Here is a 17,133-nt window from a genome sequence, read left to right on the forward strand (position 1 = left end):
TGTAGTATAGTCTGAAGTCAGGGAGCCTGATTCCTCCAGCCCCGTGTTTCGTTCTCAAGATTGCTTTGGCTATTTGGGGTCTTTTGTGTTTCCATACAAATTGCGAAATTTTTTGTTCTAGTTCTGTGAAAAATACCATTGGTAATTTGATAGGGATTACATTGAATCTGTAGATTGCTTTGGGTAGTAGAGTCATTTTCACAATGTTGATTCTTCCAATCCAAGAACATGGTATATCTCTCCATCTATTTGTATCATCTTTAATATCTTTCATCAGTGTTTTATAATTTTCTGCATACAGGTCTTTTGTCTCCGTAGGTAGGTTTATTCCTAGATATTTTATTCTTTTTGTTGCAATGGTAAATGGGAGTGTTTTCTTGATTTCACTTTCAGATTTTTCATCATTAGTGTATAGGAATGCCAGAGATTTCTGTGCATTAATTTTGTATCCTGCTACTTTACCAAATTCATTGATTAGCTCTAGTACTCTTCTGGTAGCATATTTAGGATTCTCTATGTATAGTATCATGTCATCTGCAAACAGTGACAACTTTACTTCTTATTTTCCGATTTGGATTCCTTTTATTTCCTTTTCTTCTCTGATTGCTGTGGCTAAAACTTCCAAAACTATGTTCAATAAGAGTGGTCAGAGTGGGCAACCTTGTCTTGTTCCTGATCTTAGTGGAAATGCTTTCAGTTTTTCAGCATTGAGGATGATGTTGACTGTGGGCTTGTCACATATGGCCTTTATTGTGTTGAGGAAAGTTCCCTCTATGCCTACTTTCTGCAGGGTTTTTATCATAAATGGGTGTTGAATTTTGTCGAAAGCTTTCTGTGCATCTATTGAGATGAACATATGGTTTTTCTCCTTCAATTTGTTAATATGGTGTATCACGTTGATTGATTTGCGAATATGGAAGAATCTTTACATTCCTGGAATAAACCCCACTTGGTCATGGTGTATGATCCTTTTAATGTGCTGTTGGATTCTGTTTGCTAGTATTTTGTTGAGGATTTTTGCATCTATGTTCATCAGTGATATTGACCTGTAAATTTCTCTCTTTGTGACATCCTTGTCTGGTTTTTGTATCAGGGTGATGGTGGCCTCGTAGAATGAGTTTGGGAGTGTTCCTCTCTCTGCTATATTTTGGAAGAGTTTGAGAAGGATAGGTGTTAGTTCTTCTCTAAATGTTTGATAGAATTCGCCTGTGAAGCCATCTGGTCCTAGGCTTTTGTTTGTTGGAAGATTTTTAATCACAGTTTCAATTTCAGTGCTTGTGATTGGTCTGTTCATATTTTCTATTTCTTCCTGATTCAGTCTTGGCAGGTTGTGCATTTCTAAGAATTTGTCCATTTCTTCCAGGTTGTCCACTTTATTGGCATAGAGTTGCTTGTAGTAATCTCTCATGATCTTTTGTATTTCTGCAGTGTCAGTTGTTACTTCTCCTTTTTCATTTCTAATTCTATTGATTTGAGTATTCTCCCTTCTTTTCTTGATGCGTCTGGCTGATGGTTTATCTGTTTTGTTTATCTTCTCAAAGAACCAGCTTTTAGTTTTATTGATCTTTGCTATTGTTTGCTTCATTTCTTTTTCATTTATTTCTGATCTGATCTTTATGATTTCTTTCCTTCTTGCTAATGGTTTATCTATTTTATTTTCTCAAAGAACCAGCTTTTAGTTTTATTGATCTTTGCTATTGTTTCCTTCATTTCTTTTTCATTTATTTCTGATCTGATCTTTATGATTTCTTTCCTTCTGCGAACTTTGGGGTTTTTTTTGTTCTTCTTTCTCTAATTGCTTTAGGTGCAAGGTTAGGTTATTTATTCGAGATGTTTCCTGTTTCTTAAGGTAGGATTGTATTGCTATAAACTTCCCTTTTAGAACTGCTTTTGCTGTATCACATAGGTTTTGGGTTGTCGTGTCTCCATTGTTATTTGTTTCTAGGTATCTTTTTATTTCCTCTTTGATTTCTTCAGTGATCACTTCATTATTAAGTAGTGTATTGTTTAGCCTCCATGTGTTTGTATTTTTTACAGATCTTTTCCTGTAATTAATATCTGGTCTCATAGCGTTGTGGTCGGAAACGATAGTTGATACAATTTCAATTTTCTTAAATTTACCAAGGCTTGAGTTGTGTCCCATGATATGGTCTATCCTGGAGAATGTCCCATGAGCACTTGAGAAAAATGTGTATTCTGTTGTTTTTGGATGGAATGTCCTATAAATATCAATTAAGTCCATCTTGTTTAATGTATCATTTAAAGCTTGTGTTTCCTTATTTATTTTCATTTTGGATGATCTGTCCATTGGTGAAAGTGGGGTGTTAAAGTCCCCTACTATGAATGTGTTACTGTCGATTTCCCCTTTTATGGCTGTTACTATTTGCCTTATGTATTGAGGTGCTCCTATGTTGGGTGCATAAATATTTACAATTGTTATATCTTCTTCTTGGATCGATCCCTTGATCATTATGTAGTGTCCTTCTTTGTCTCTTCTAATAGTCTTTATTTTCAAGTCTATTTTGCGTGATATGAGAATTACTACTCCAGCTTTCTTTTGGTTTCCATTTGCATGGAATATGTTTTTCCATCCCCTTACTTTCAGTCTGTATGTGTCTCTAGGTCTGAAGTGGGTCTCTTGTAGCCAGCATATATATGGGTCTTGTTTTTGTATCCATTCAGCCAATCTTTTGGTGGGAGCATTTAGTCCATTTACATTTGAGGTAATTATCGATATGTATGTTCCTATTCCCATTTTCTAAATTGTTTTGGGTTCGTTATTGTAGGTCTTTTCCTTCTCTTGTGTTTCTTGCCTAGAGAAGTTCCTTTAGCATTTGTTGTAAAGCTGGTTTGGTGGTGCTGAACTCTCTCAGCTTTTGCTTGTCTGTAAGGTTTTAATGTCTCCATCAAATCTGAATGAGATCCTTGCTGGGTAGAGTAATCTTGGTTGCAGGTTTTTCTCCTTCATCACTTTAAATATGTCCTACCAGTCCCTTCTGGCTTGCAGAGTTTCTGCTGAAAGATCAGCTGTTAGCCTTATGGGGATTCCCTTGTGTGTTATTTGTTGTTTTTCCCTTGCTGCTTTTAATATGTTTTCTTTGTATTTAATTTTTGACAGTTTGATCAATATGTGTCTTGGTGTGTTTCTCCTTGGATTTACCCTGTATGGGACTCTCTGTGCTTCCTGGAGTTGATTAACTATTTTCTTTCCCATATTAGGGAAGTTTTCAACTATAATCTCTTCAAATATTTTCTCAGTCCCTTTCTTTTTCTTTTCTTCTTCTGGAACCCCTGTAATTCGAATGTTGGTGCGTTTAATGTTGTCCCAGAAGTCTCTCAGACTGTCCTCAGTTCTTTTCATTCTTTTTTCTTTATTCTGCTCTGCAGTAGTTATTTCCACTATTTTATCTTCCAGGTCACTTATCCATTCTTCTGCATCAGTTATTCTGCTATTGATCCCATCTAGAGTATTTTTAATTTCATTTATTGTGTTGTTCATCGTTGCTTTTTTCATCTTTAGTTCTTCTAGGTACTTGTTAAATATTTATTGCATTTTGTCTATTCTATTTCCAAGATTTTGGATCATCTTTACTCTCATTACTCTGAATTATTTTTTCAGGTAGACTGCCTATTTTCTCCTCATTTTTTAGGTCTGGTGCGTTTTTATCTTGCTCCTTCATCTGCTGTGTGTTTTTCTGTCTTCTCATTTTGCTTATCTTACTGTGTTTGGGGTCTCCTTTTTGCAGCCTGCAGGTTTGTAGTTCACGTTGTTTTTGCTGTCTGTCCCCAGTGGCTAAAGTTGGTTCACAGTGGGTTGTGTAGTCTTCCTGGTGGAGGGGACTAGTGCCTGTGTTCTGGTGGATGAGGCTGGATCTTGTCTTTCTGGTGGGAAAGTCCACGTCTGTTGGTGTGTTTTGGGGTGTCTGTGGACTTATTATGATTTTAGGCAGCCTCTCTGCTAATGGGTGTGGTTGTGTTCCTGTCTTGCTAGTTGTTTGGCATAGGGTGTCCAGCACTGTAGCTTGCTGGTCGTTGAGTGAAGCTGGGTGCTGGTGTTGAGATGGAGATCTCTGGGAGATTTTCGCCATTTGATATTATGTGGAGCTGGGACGTCTCTTGTGGACCAGTGTCCTGAAGTTGGCTCTCCCACCTCAGAGGAATAGCACTGACTCCTGGCTGCAGCACCAAGAGCCTTTCATCCACACGGCTCAGAATAAAAGGGAGAAAAAGTAGAAAGAAAGAAAGAACGAAAGAAAGGAAAGAAAGAAAGAACGAAAGAAAGAAAGAAAGGGAGGGAGGGAGGAAGGAAGGTGGGAGGGAAGGAAGGAACGAAAGAAATAAAGAAGATAAAATAAAGTAAGATAAAATAGAGTTATTAAAATAAAAAATAATTATTAAGAAAAAAAATGTTTTTAAAGAAAAAAAAAAAAAACGGACGGATAGGACCCTAGGACAAATGGTGGAAGCAAAGCTATACATACAAAATCTCACACAGAAGCATACACGTACACACAAAAAGAGGAAAAGGGGAAAAAATAAATCTTGCTTCCAAAGTCCACCTCCTCAATTTGGGATGATTCGTTTCTATTCATGTATTACAGAGATGCAGGGTACATCAAGTTGATTGTGGAGCTTTAATCCGCTGCTTCTGAGGCTGCTGGGAGAGATTTCCCTTTCTCTTCTTTGTTCTCACAGCTCCCGGAGCTCAGCTTTGGATTTGGCCCCGCCTCTGTGTGTAGGTCGCCGGAGGGCGTCTGTTGTTAGCTCAGACAGGACAGGGTTAAAGGAGCAGCTGCTCCGGGGACTCTGGCTCACTCAGGCCGGTGGGAGGGAGGGGTACGGAGTCCGGGGCCAGCCTGTGGCGGCAGAGGCTGGCGTAACGTTGCACCAGCCTGAGGCGCGCTGTGTGTTCTCCCAGGGAAGTTGTTCCTGGATCCTGGGACCCTGGCAGTGGCGGGCTGCACAGTCTCCCCGGAAGGGGTGTGTGGATAGTGACCTGTTCTCTGGGGTCCGCGCTTTTAGCCGCGGCTCGCGCCCGTCTCTGGAGCTCCTTTAAGTAGCGCTCTTAATTCCCTCTCCTCGCGCACCGGGAAACAAAGAGGGAAGAAAAAGTCTCTTGCCTCTTTGGCAGGTCCAGACTTTTCCCCGGACTCCCTTCCAGCTAGCCGTGGTGCACTAACCCCCTGCAGGCTGTGTTCACACCACCAACGCCAGTCCTCTCCCTGCCTCTGACCGAAGCCCAAGCCTCAGCTCCCAGCCCCGCCCGCCCCGGCGGGTGAGCACACAAGCCTCTCGGGCTGGTGAGTGCCGGTTGGCACCGATCCTTTGTGCGGGAATCTCCCCGCTTTGTCTGCCGCACCCCTGTTGCTGTGCTCTCCTCCGCGGCCTCGAAGCTCCCCCCTCCGCCTCCCGCAGTCTCCGCCCGCGAAGGGGCTTCTTAGTGTGTGGAAACCTTTCCTACTTCACAGCTCCCTCCCACTGGTGCAGGTCCCGTTCGTATCCTTTTGTCTCTGTTTATTCTTTTTTCTTTTGCCCTACCCAGGTACATGGGGACTTTCTTGCCTTTTGGGAGGTCTGAGGTCTTCTGCCAGCGTTCAGTAGGTGTTCTGTAGGAGTTGTTCCACGTGTAGATGTATTTCTGGTGTATATGCTGGATCTTTCTGGAGAGTCCAGGGCAGGCACAAGGCAGTCTGGTGGCTTAAACAGTATTGGAGTGAGTCAGAACCAACTATTATTACCTCATTGTCTCTCTCCTTAGCATGTATACAAGACCCTTCTTAATCATACCCTAGCTGACCTTACTGATTGTGGTCTTCACTCCCCATACCTTCCCTCTCATGCTGCACCCTGTGCTTTAGTAATATGAAACTTGGCTCCTCTCTGAACTTGTCATTATGCACTGATACCTCTTCCCTCTGATTGAAGAACTCCAAGTTATCCTTTAATTCCCAACTCACTTTAATTGTGGCGTCTTCTTTTAATTGATTGTTCCTTATTTTGTGTGCAGTGTGAAAATCACTCTTAGAACACTTTTATGTAGTATTGGAGTTTTATATTTTTTCTCTCATTTGATTAATAGATCTCAGAGGGCAGGAACAGTATCTTGTGAGTATTTGGTTTCTCATTCTTTCATCCAATAAAGATTCTTTGAGCACTTGTACTGCCAGGCACAGTGTAGTGAGGATATAAAAATGAATATATTACTGACACACTCTGGTACAGGGTTTCTCAGCCTTGCTACTTTTGGACCACTTCTTTTTTGTGGGGGATGTCCTGTGCATTGTAGGATGTTTAGCAGCATCCCTGGCCAGTAGCACGTACCTAGTCCTGACAATCAAAAATATCTCCAAATATTGCCAAATGTCCTCTTGGGTGCAAATCAGTCATGGTTGAGAACCACTGGTCTAGTGGGAGAAAGCAAACTAAACATTGAGTTCTCATTAAATATCAGGGCTTCTGGTAGATACTGTATTTATGTTATTTCAAGTACCCCCACCCCCATTTTTCATTGATCTAATTGGGGATCAGATTTGTAACATAGTTTTCCCAGTACTACACAGCTAGTAAGTTATGAAGTTAGGATTTAATACCAAGTCTCCCTGACTCCAAAGCCCATATTTATTCCATTACAATTCATATAGTGATGACAGATAGTCAACAAGTAGATACAGTGTTTAATGAATACTATATTATAGATAGATGTTCAGAAAGTCCTGTGAAAGCATAGAGGTGGGAATTTTCAATTATTTTCAATTATTTTCCTGGGTAGGGTAGAGATAGCATCAGATAAATCTTTACAGAGGAATGATGTTTAATGTGAGTTTGAAAGAGCATACATATGTTTTCTCAAGAGCACAAGGTAGTGTGAGTGATCATTTCAGATAGAGGGACTATATATTCCAAAGCAGAGAGGCTTGCTGACTTCTCTATCCTAAGCATTTAGTCTAACAAAATAAAAGCTCAAAAGATGCTTGAATGATCATATAGTATTTGTATTTACCCCTGGAAGAGCAACTGGGAGAATGTATTGTGTATACCTTTACTTATAAGCACACATTTAGTTAGAGTGGGGGCTATGAAGTAGGATGTTGGATAGAAAACAGTATGGCCACATTGCTATAATTTTATGTATTATTTTGTTTCTAGTTTTCCTGATTGGGCTTTTTCTGGGATTGCTGTTCTGGTACAGAACAAATAGAGTGGTTATTCCCCACGAAATAAAGTATATTTTTATGCATACTAGTGGAAAGAAGTGACTTGCTATAAAATTAGTTAAGAAACATTTTTAAGCACCTGCTCTGTGCCAAGAATTTTTGACATGCTAGGGATATAAAAATTAAGACAGTCTTCTTAAGGTCCTTAATTAAACTCACTCCACGGTGTCCACTTGATCTTCTTCCCTGAACCTGTCCTTTTTCCCTGACAGAGTTGGCAGTGTCCTCTTTTGTCCACCATGGTACCTTGTACGTATCTCTGTTTTTTGATTCATTGATTAATTCAATGAATGACGTTTACTGAGTGACACTATTACGGGACATAGATAGCAAATGCATGAATAATACAGTGTTAGGTAGTGATAAGCACATATTTGAAGAAAAAGAAAACAGTAATAGGACTGTGAAAAATACTGCTATTTTATACAGAATGGCCAGGGGAGGCCTTAATGAAAATGTAATATTTGAGAAGAGACATGGCATAAAATGAGCGAAAGAACCATGCAGATATATGGAGGAAGACTGTTGCAGGCAGAGGGAATGAATGACTTTCAGAGTTTCTTAGGGAAGACTCTAGAGTTAGGTAAACAGCAAGGAGGCCAATTTTACTGCAGTGCAATTAGGGAGGGGTTTGTGCAGGGCTAAAGGCCAGTTTATGTATAATGTGCCAAGGTAAGGATTTTAGATTTGGATTTCATTCTTAAGTGTGTTGGGAAACCATTGGAAGGTTTCAGGTAAGAATTTTAGGATTTTACATTTTATTATCAAATATTTTGGGGAGTCATTTGAAAGTTTTGAATAGGCTAAAGGTATGATACTATTTATGTTTAAGGAAGGACTATTCTGGCTACTCTGAATGCTTTGAATAGACCATAGGGCCACAGTTGGAAACAGACCAGTTTTGATACTGTTGCACTGGTCTTGCCAGGAGTTGAGGGTGCTTGAATTGGGGTGGGATTGATGGAGGTGGGTGAAGTGGTTGAATTCAATATATGTTTTGAAGGCACAGTCAATAGACTTCTACTCGTGTGGGATGTGAGAGAAGCGTTAAGGACAACTCAAAAGTTTGTTTTGGTCTGAGAAATGGGTAAATCATTGTGTTATATACTGACGAAGGAACAGGTTCTTAGAGTTGCAAGAATAAGTTCACTTTTTTAGCACTTTAACATGCTTTACTGGTTTCCTCTGTGTTTCCTATGAGGCTGTGAACTTCTTGATTCCAGGGACTAGGTTTTATAGTCTTTGTTTAATCACCCACCAGAACATGACTTGGCAGATTATAGGAACTCAGCACATACTTACACTTGCTGCTTTTGTATGTTAATACATGCGTAAGTGCTCTATTGGAGATAAAAAACTAATTTTTTGCTAAATTTTATAATTGAGAAGAGTTAATATTTCCATTCAAATAATTAAAAATGAAAAATTTAAAATTAAGTTGCTATTTATTATTAATTATTCCTAATTGGAATTTTACTTTGTAGGTGGCACATTTTTACAATTCTATCGATCAACAAATGATTCAAAGTCAGAGACCAATGATGTTACAATCTGCCTTAGCGTTTGAACAGATAATTAAGGTAAATGGACTTTTTATGCTATTATAATTAGATTTTACATGTGAAGTGTTTCTTATTTCTTAGTTTTTTCGTATACCCTTCAGCTTAACACAGCCATTGATCTAAGGCTTTATTTTGCTCCACAGTGACTTCCTTCAGTCTTAACAAGTAACATTTTTGACAACTGTAGATTTAAACAGTTATAATGTTTCACATATTTTGGTGCTGATTTTGATCAATTGAATTTATATATATATATATATATATATTTATATATATGTAGTACAGTAAGTCCCCTACATATGAACCTTCAAGTTGCGAACTTTGAGAGATGTGAACATGCGTTCCATCAGCATCAGGCATGAGTGAAACTACAGCTTGCCTTCCGGCTCCTGTTGCTGACGATCCTTCAGCTCTACCATCTCTCACCCCTTCTGCCTCCTCCAGTCAGTAACTCTTCTTACCTGATCACTCGATGCCAGCCCCTTTATGCCAGCTGTTGTACTGTACTAGTGTACTTTTCAAGGTACTGTACTGCTAAGATTAAAAACGTTTTTTTAATTTTTTGTGTCTGCTTTTTATGTATTATTTGTGTGAAAGGTATTATAAGCCTATTACAGTACAGTACAATATAGCCGATTGTGTTAGTTGGGTACCTAGGCTAACTTTTTTGGATTTGCAAACAAATTGGACTTATGAATGTGCTCTCGGAATGGAACTCGTTCGTATGTAGGGGACTTACTGTATACAAACTTGTATGCTATTATATTTACTTATTCACTGAAGCGTGAGGTCCTTATATACAAGACTCTTTAGTGCTTTTCCATCGTCTCCTGATTTTATAATTTAAGTTTTATTTGCTCTTTATCTATGCTTATTTAAATATCCACACATATGAAATTAGGAAAACCCACACTAGTTTTTAAACTGTTAGTATGTGACTGCTCACTTTTTGAAATAAACATTTTTAGTCTTCAGAGACATGAAATATTTTAAAAGATAAGTAGAAGAGGGATATACCCATTAATTCTTCTTTTATTTAAAGTGGATAGCTAGTTGTGTCATGGTTCTCAAGACCACCCCCAGGTTCTGTGATTTACTAGGAGGACTCATAGGCCTCAGGGTATAGTTGTACTCACAGATGATTTACTTATGATTTATTACAGTGAGAGGAGGCAAAGCAAAGTCAGCAAAGGAAAAGGTACATGGGGTGAAGTCCTGGGGAAACCAGGTGCAAGCTTTCAAGAGTCCTTTCCCAATGTAATCACCCAGGGCATGCTTAATTTCTCCAGCAAGAAGTAGCACATGTGAAATATTGCTTTACTAGGAAAGATCATTGCCCAGGCTTTTATTGGGAACTGGTCATGTAGGTATCTTCTGCCTTAATATGTACCAAAATTCCAGATTCCCAGAAGACAATCAAGTGTTCAGCATAAACCATATTGTTTAGGTACAGTGAGCCACTCTTAAAAATTAGAGTGGTGGGAACTCTTCCAAAATCCAAGTTCTCAGATGCCAGCTAAGGGCCAATCTTTTAAGCAGACCGTTTAAGGGATAGCAGTCAGACCTGCTAAGTTAACTTTTTAATGCACACTAGTTCTCAGGCTTAAAATTTACTAGAAGTTATATAATTCATATTATAGATGTTATTAAATTTTTTTTCTTATTGCCAAAGCTCAATATGAGTTATGATGGAAAGTTTCAAAAATATAGGTAAACAGAAAGAACAAATGTTTTATGATTGTACTACTAAGAGTTGGCCATTCTTAATAGTGTATATGTCATTTTAAACTTCTTTTTCTGTGCATATTTACAAGTGTACTTTTTGAAAATGCGTTAATACTTTATTATTTTTAAACTTTTTCACCTAATAGATAATGTTTTAAATCAGAGTGTTCAGAGCCCTTTCTTCTCTAATAAATGTATTCAAAATTACATCTGTTGATATTTCTAAAGAGGAAGCTTATTTTGAGAAATTGGGTTGCGAGAAGTAAATAATTATATTTAGCCTATGTTAAATGAGACATAGTAGGGGACAAAAACTAAGATAGGAGGAGAAGGAACACTAAAGTTCTTAATACTCCCCTGGCCACTCTATATTGGAGAGCAGGAACTCTTTATTTATTTTTATACACTAGTAATACAACAGTAAGTAGTGTGTAGTAATTATTCAGTAAATATTTTTTGAACTGATTCACAGAGTATTTTATTGAATTTATTATAATTGTTTAGTTTCATTCATTCATCAGCTGTTTATAGAGGGTCACAATATGCCAGAGACTTGCTATGCCTTAATATATACCAGTTTAAGTGAAGTATAGAAACCTCACTTGTAGTTAGGTCTCTTTATCCTCTTCATTTTTATATATTTGTCTTAAATATTTAGTAATATTTACATACATGAAACACTGCATCAAATGGGGTTTGCTTCAATCATCAGATATGATTTAAGAAACTCATGAGAAGGATAGTTTATTTTTTATTTACGTTTTCCACATCCCAATGTTCTTTTTTCCTTTCTAAAGTTCCACGCTTTTTAAAAAAAATCATTTCCTTCTTATTGAGAAAACTTCCTTTAGCCATACTTTTAAGAGTAGGTTTGCTAGTGACAGATTCTCTTAGTTTTTGTTTAAGAATGTTTTTATTTTCCCTCATTCCTGAAGGATATTTTCACCAGATATATAATTCATGGTTGACAGTTGTTGTCTATTTTCTTTTTTTTTTTAGAGAAATTGTTTCTAAGTTATTTTATTTTTTTAATGTTTCATTTATTTTATTTTATTTATTTATTTTTGGCTGCATTGGGTTTTCCTTGCTGCACATGGGCTTTCTTCTAGTTGCGGCGAGTGGGGGCTGCTCTTTGTTGCAGTGCGTGAGCTTCTCATTGCGGTGGCTTCTCTTGTTGTGGAGCATGGGCTCTAGGCTCATGGGCTTCAGTAGTTGTGGCTCATGGGCTCTAGAGTGCAGGGTCAGTAGTTGTGGTGCATGGGCTTAGTTGCTCCATGGCATGTGGGATCTTCCCGGACCAGGGCTCGAACACGGGTCCCCTGCATTGGCAGGTGGATTCTTAACCACTGTGCCTCCAGGGAAGCCCAACAGTTGTTTTCTTTTAGCACTTTAAAATGTTGTTCCACTTCCTCCTGGCCCTCATGGTTTCAGCTGAGAAATCCACTGCCATTCAAATTTGCATTCCTTTCTAAGTGATGCGTTGTTTCTTTCTGAAACAGTGAGGTACAGCTTGAGGGCAGGGTGAGTGTATATGTTAAAATTTCTGCTGGGCTCTGCAGATACCATCCTGACAAAAATGGAACACTGACTTGCACTGCTTCCTTTTCAGATGAGTGGAGTTGAAGTTTAGTGACCCCTTTTCCCCTACTGACACCTTCCCATGAAAGTGGGACTCCAATTGGCAGTGTCTTGTTGCCTCCAAGTAGAGTGTAAGCCTGGCTCCCTTCTAAGCTCTGTTGACATGATTGGGAGGATGTGGAGGGCTGATTCACACTGCTCTGTTGCAGCGTAATGGGGGTAGAGGCTCAGCTCTCTGTTAAGCCCCACTGACATAAGCAGGGGATGGAAGATCAGCTCACTTCCTGGTCCCAATGAAACTGAAGAAGGGGGTGGGTTTCTATTGGTGTTAAGTTGGAGTAGGGTGCGTATTGCTAAAAAGGTTTTCTGTCATTAGGCCACTGTTTTTCTGGTCCTGTGGACAGAGGGAACAGGCTTCTTCTGGAGGTTTTTTGTCTGTCTCTGGGGGTGGTTCCAGGTTGGAGCTTCTCCAGCATACTGTCTGGGATGTAAGGGAGACATTAAGGAAACACAGGTGTGTTGTTCCTCAATTACCAAGGTTTCTAGGCTGTCCACCTTCTTATTTCTATCTTTTAGTATTCCTATGCTTGTTTGTTGTGTTATGTCCAGGGTATTTTAGTTGTAAGAGGGAGAACTTGGAAGGAATAGGGCTACTCAGTTCTGGGCAGAATGCCTTATCATTTATAAAATGGAAAAAACTATTGTGTGCTCTTTTATTGCACGTCAGTGTTAGGGATAATTGGACTAATGATGTAGAATATTGAATCTTTTCAAAAAAAGAAATGTGTTAAATACTAAATGTCATTTGTTGTACCTTAGAATTCAAAAGCAGGAAGTGGGGGAAAGTCACAGATTACTTGGAATAATCCTAAAGAATTAGAAGGCTACATCCAAAAACTCCAAAATGCTGCTGAACGACTTGCCACTGAAAATAGAAGACTGAGAAAATGGCACATTACATTTTGTGAAAAGGTATATTTTATTTATAAAATTTAATAAGCTATGAATAGTATTATTTAAAAAGTAATTAGGTTATAATTTTAAATAACTTCCTATTTGGAAATAATTTGACACTTAAAGTTGCAAAAATAGTTTAAAGAGTTCACACTTGCCCTTCACCCAGCTTTCCCTATTGTCATCAACTTATGTAACCATAGTACATTTATCAAAACTAGGAAATAAACTGTTTTGAATTTTATAACTTTTTCCACTGATGTCCTTTTTCCTTTCGAGTGTCCAGTCCAGGATCCCACCTTGCATTTAAATGTTGAGGCTCTGTCGTCTCCTACTCCTCAGTCTTACCTTGTTTTTCATGACCTTGATACTTTTGATGAGAGTACTGGTCAGTTATTTTGTAATGTTTCTTTTTTTTTTTTGCGGTACGCGGGTCTCTCACTGTTGTGGCCTCTCCCGTTGTGGAGCACAGGCTCTGGAAGCGCAGGCTCAGCGGCCATGGCTCACTGGCCCAGCCGCTCCGCGGCATGTGGGATCTTCCCGGACCGGGGCACGAACCCGCGTCCCCTGCATCGGCAGGTGGACTCTCAACCACTGCGCCACCAGGGAAGCCCCTGCAATGTCTCTTAATTTGGTTTTATATGATGCTTTCTCATTTTAGATTGAGATTATACAATTTTGGTAGGAATACCACAGAAGTGATATTTTGCCTTTCTCAGTACATTGATTACGTATTGATATGTCTTATTATAGGTTGAGTTAACCTTTATCACTTGGGTAAGGTGGTACCTGTCAAGATTTTCTACTGAAATTATTATGTTCTAATTTTTAATAGGTGGTAGTTCTTATGAACATTGATTTGCTTCGGCAGCAACAGCGGTGGAAAGATGGATTACAAGAATTAAGAACTGGCTTAGCAAGTGTAGAAGCACAGGTAAAGTGTGTTTTACTTTGTGTCTACACTTTGTAATATGACCTTTTCAGAATGTGAATATATGAATTGATGAAAAGTTCATAAAGGTTATCTGTAAATTTTTACTAATGAATTCCTCATAAATTTAGAATTTGACTGAATTATATATAAAGACCATAAATTAGCAATGCATTTACGTTTAAAAATATGTTTCTGTTTGTCTTACGGAATTCCAGATCCCTCAATTTAGACTTTGTAAATAGTTTCTCTGACATGGTGCTAAAATATCTATCATTTGTTAGTTTTCTTTTAGGTGATTGTTACGTCTGTTGTGACAAAGTTAAGTTTAGGCAGAAGGCTAATGACTGAAATAACTCTGTTTCAGAATTTTTTCTTTTTTTTGGGTAAAATGTCAGTTCCACATGCATTTTGATATGAGATGATCTGTACAAAAGTAGTTTGCACAGAGTCTACCTAGTAGGTGATAAAGGGATCTTAGTGGAATATGAGGTAAGTATCTTAAACATTTACATATATTTTTCAGCTCTTAGAACTTCAAGAAAAAAATAAAAATGAAAGTATTAGAATTGATATGTTTATGGTTATATGGAAGCAAAAAAGTATGTAAACTATACTGTGCATTCTTTTGTTTTAAATGTATCATGTTTTTAAATGTGCAATGGATTATTTAGGGGGTGAAGGGAATAGAAGAGTTATACTTGATGGGAATTTTTGAAAAAGGACTAAGAAATTTACAAAATAAACTATTGTTCCTGTTATTGTTGTTATTTTAATAGGATCATAAAATAAAGTCCATATGTAAAATGCATTTACTATTAACTTTATTTTTAAAATTTTTCTGATCTTTTTGTGTACTATTTATAAGCACGAAGATTAGAGATTTTCATATTTGACTTTATATATACAAGTAGCAATTAAGGAATTACATGTTTTAAGATATTTAAGATGAGGGTTTTTTTGCTTATAATTTTACCAAATGTGATATGAAAGCATTAAATGAAAACCCATTCTACCACCTAATTATTAAATAAAAAATGTGAATATAACATATTAGGGATTCCAAGCAAGTGACATGCATGCGTGGAAACAGCACTGGAATCATCAACTGTACAAAGCTCTGGAACATCAGTATCAGATGGGCTTAGAAGCACTTAATGAGAATCTGCCAGAAATAAATATAGACTTAACATACAAGTAAGATTTTTTAAACTAATTTTCAATCTATACTTTTCCAATAATTTATATGTTAAAGTTATTTATTTGCTTTCAGACAAGGACGATTACAATTCAAGCCTCCTTTTGAAGAAATTCGGGCTAAATATTATAGAGAAATGAAGAGATTCATCGGCATTCCTAATCAGTTTAAGGGAGTGGGTGAGGCAGGAGATGAATCTATTTTTTCTATTATGATTGATAGAAATGCAAGTGGATTTCTGACTATTTTCAGCAAAGCAGAAGATCTGTTTAGGAGATTGTCAGCTGTTTTACATCAACATAAGGTATGGAACATGTAATTTTCTGTCCTATTGTAATATTCATCTGATTGATTGAATTAGTATTAAATGTACAAATCAACAAATTATCTTGTGTGGCATAAAGTAAAAATATGCAAGCCAGAGAGCCAAAGTTTAGAATTCATATACAATCTAGGTTTATGCTATAGATGAGAAAAATGTTACCCTAAATTTTTTTTCTCTATTTTTGAAGATTGAGAAGCTAGTTTCTCTTTCTTTTCTTTTTTTGAATGTTGTATCAACTTGGAATTTGACGTGACTCTGTTGTGTCATTTTTAATTCCTTTCAGGAAAATATATTCTTTTCTTTATTCTTTGGATTGAGAGCAATCCATGGAGGGAAGCCCTCAACGTTAATGAAATTGAGATGATTTAATTTCTTACTTTTGTTAAGGTGCATCATACTAACTCTCCAGAGATAAACCCCTATTGCATTTATTGCTCGTTTGATTGATCCTGAGGCATATGACTGAGAATTCATCAAGTTTCTTAACTGCCGCTGCAGTGCTTCTTCTGCATTTTATTTATCTGGAATTAATTGAATCTGAATACTTTCGGATTTGTTGCCTATAGTAGCTCTTGGCTTTGCAGAAGTGATTCTGTCTTTGACACATCAAACTTGAGAATCTAAAGGAAAGTTTTTTGCAGTCTCTTCAAAAAAGTTTTATGATCAGTATATTTTTATGTATTGTTTTTTTTTCCTGTTCATTCTTTAGGCTATGTGATAATGATTACATTTATATACTTAAACTGAAATTTATTTGAAACCTCACATTTGCCCCTTTTTATTGTTTTTAATAGTTGGACTCTAATCTTTTAAATGGTAACTTATTCTATTTTTTTAATAATATGTTTTCCATTTATACAGGAATGGATTATAATTGGGCAAGTTGATATGGAAGCTCTAGTGGAAAAGCATCTTTCTACAGTACATGATTGGGAGAAAAATTTTAAAGCACTGAAAATAAAAGGGAAAGAAGTAGAACGACTTCCAAGGTATGATACAGAAGTTAAAGTAGTACTTATGTATCATAGCAGTTCTTGCCATGGGATAGTATGGGTACTCTTCACTTAGTGGTACTGAAGTCCAGTCATCGGTCTTACCTCCTCTAGAGCTCAGCTATGACACTTGAGAATCATCTGAGTAGAGAATTGCTGAGACTAAGAAAACCTTTTCTAGAGGTTCGGCTGGCTGAGACTTAGTTGGATAGGACAGATTGGGGGAAGAGGCTTCTCTCCAGATCTGGTGTGAGGATCTAATATTTGATGTGCACGGGCACAGTCTAAGAATGGTAAGAATCTACTACTGAGAGCATACTGGAGGACATTTGACTCCAATTTTGTAAGGCTCTGCCCCCTTTCAAAATGCCCTGGGAGGCACACAAGATAGTGCTGCATCTGGGTATTGCCCTAAATGTGGAAGAGACCTTCTGAGGGGCATTTCATAACCCAGAATATCCCCCTCACTCTCTGAAATTCCGATCACTGAAACCATTCTATGTAATAAGCCCTGGGAAGGAAGGAAGGGCCTTGTTTAATTGTGTATATATTACCTATAAAGTATAATATCACTTTTATTAATCCATTTGTTCTTTCTTTCAATAACTATTTGGTGCTCATTTACAATATGCAAAACCTTGTCCTGTGGGAGTA

At 37.5% G+C, this 17,133-nt stretch overlaps 1 protein-coding gene across 1 annotated transcript in view; it reads left to right on the forward strand.

The window, feature by feature from the left end:
- DYNC2H1 (dynein cytoplasmic 2 heavy chain 1) overlaps nucleotides 1–17,133 on the forward strand; it is a 364,877-nt gene that overhangs the window by 25,097 nt on the left and 322,647 nt on the right. The window contains exons 13-18 of the mRNA XM_022560560.2: nucleotides 8,699–8,794; nucleotides 12,899–13,051; nucleotides 13,869–13,967; nucleotides 15,022–15,161; nucleotides 15,238–15,466; nucleotides 16,349–16,476. Coding sequence (XP_022416268.1) covers nucleotides 8,699–8,794; nucleotides 12,899–13,051; nucleotides 13,869–13,967; nucleotides 15,022–15,161; nucleotides 15,238–15,466; nucleotides 16,349–16,476 — 845 coding nt within the window. The remainder of the gene's footprint in view (nucleotides 1–8,698; nucleotides 8,795–12,898; nucleotides 13,052–13,868; nucleotides 13,968–15,021; nucleotides 15,162–15,237; nucleotides 15,467–16,348; nucleotides 16,477–17,133) is intronic.

The sequence above is a fragment of the Delphinapterus leucas genome, chromosome 7 (assembly GCF_059928025.1).
Source record: "Delphinapterus leucas isolate spDelLeu-1000000601 "Yukka" chromosome 7, BTC_Dleu_Yukka2, whole genome shotgun sequence".
Taxonomy (NCBI): domain Eukaryota; kingdom Metazoa; phylum Chordata; class Mammalia; order Artiodactyla; family Monodontidae; genus Delphinapterus; species Delphinapterus leucas.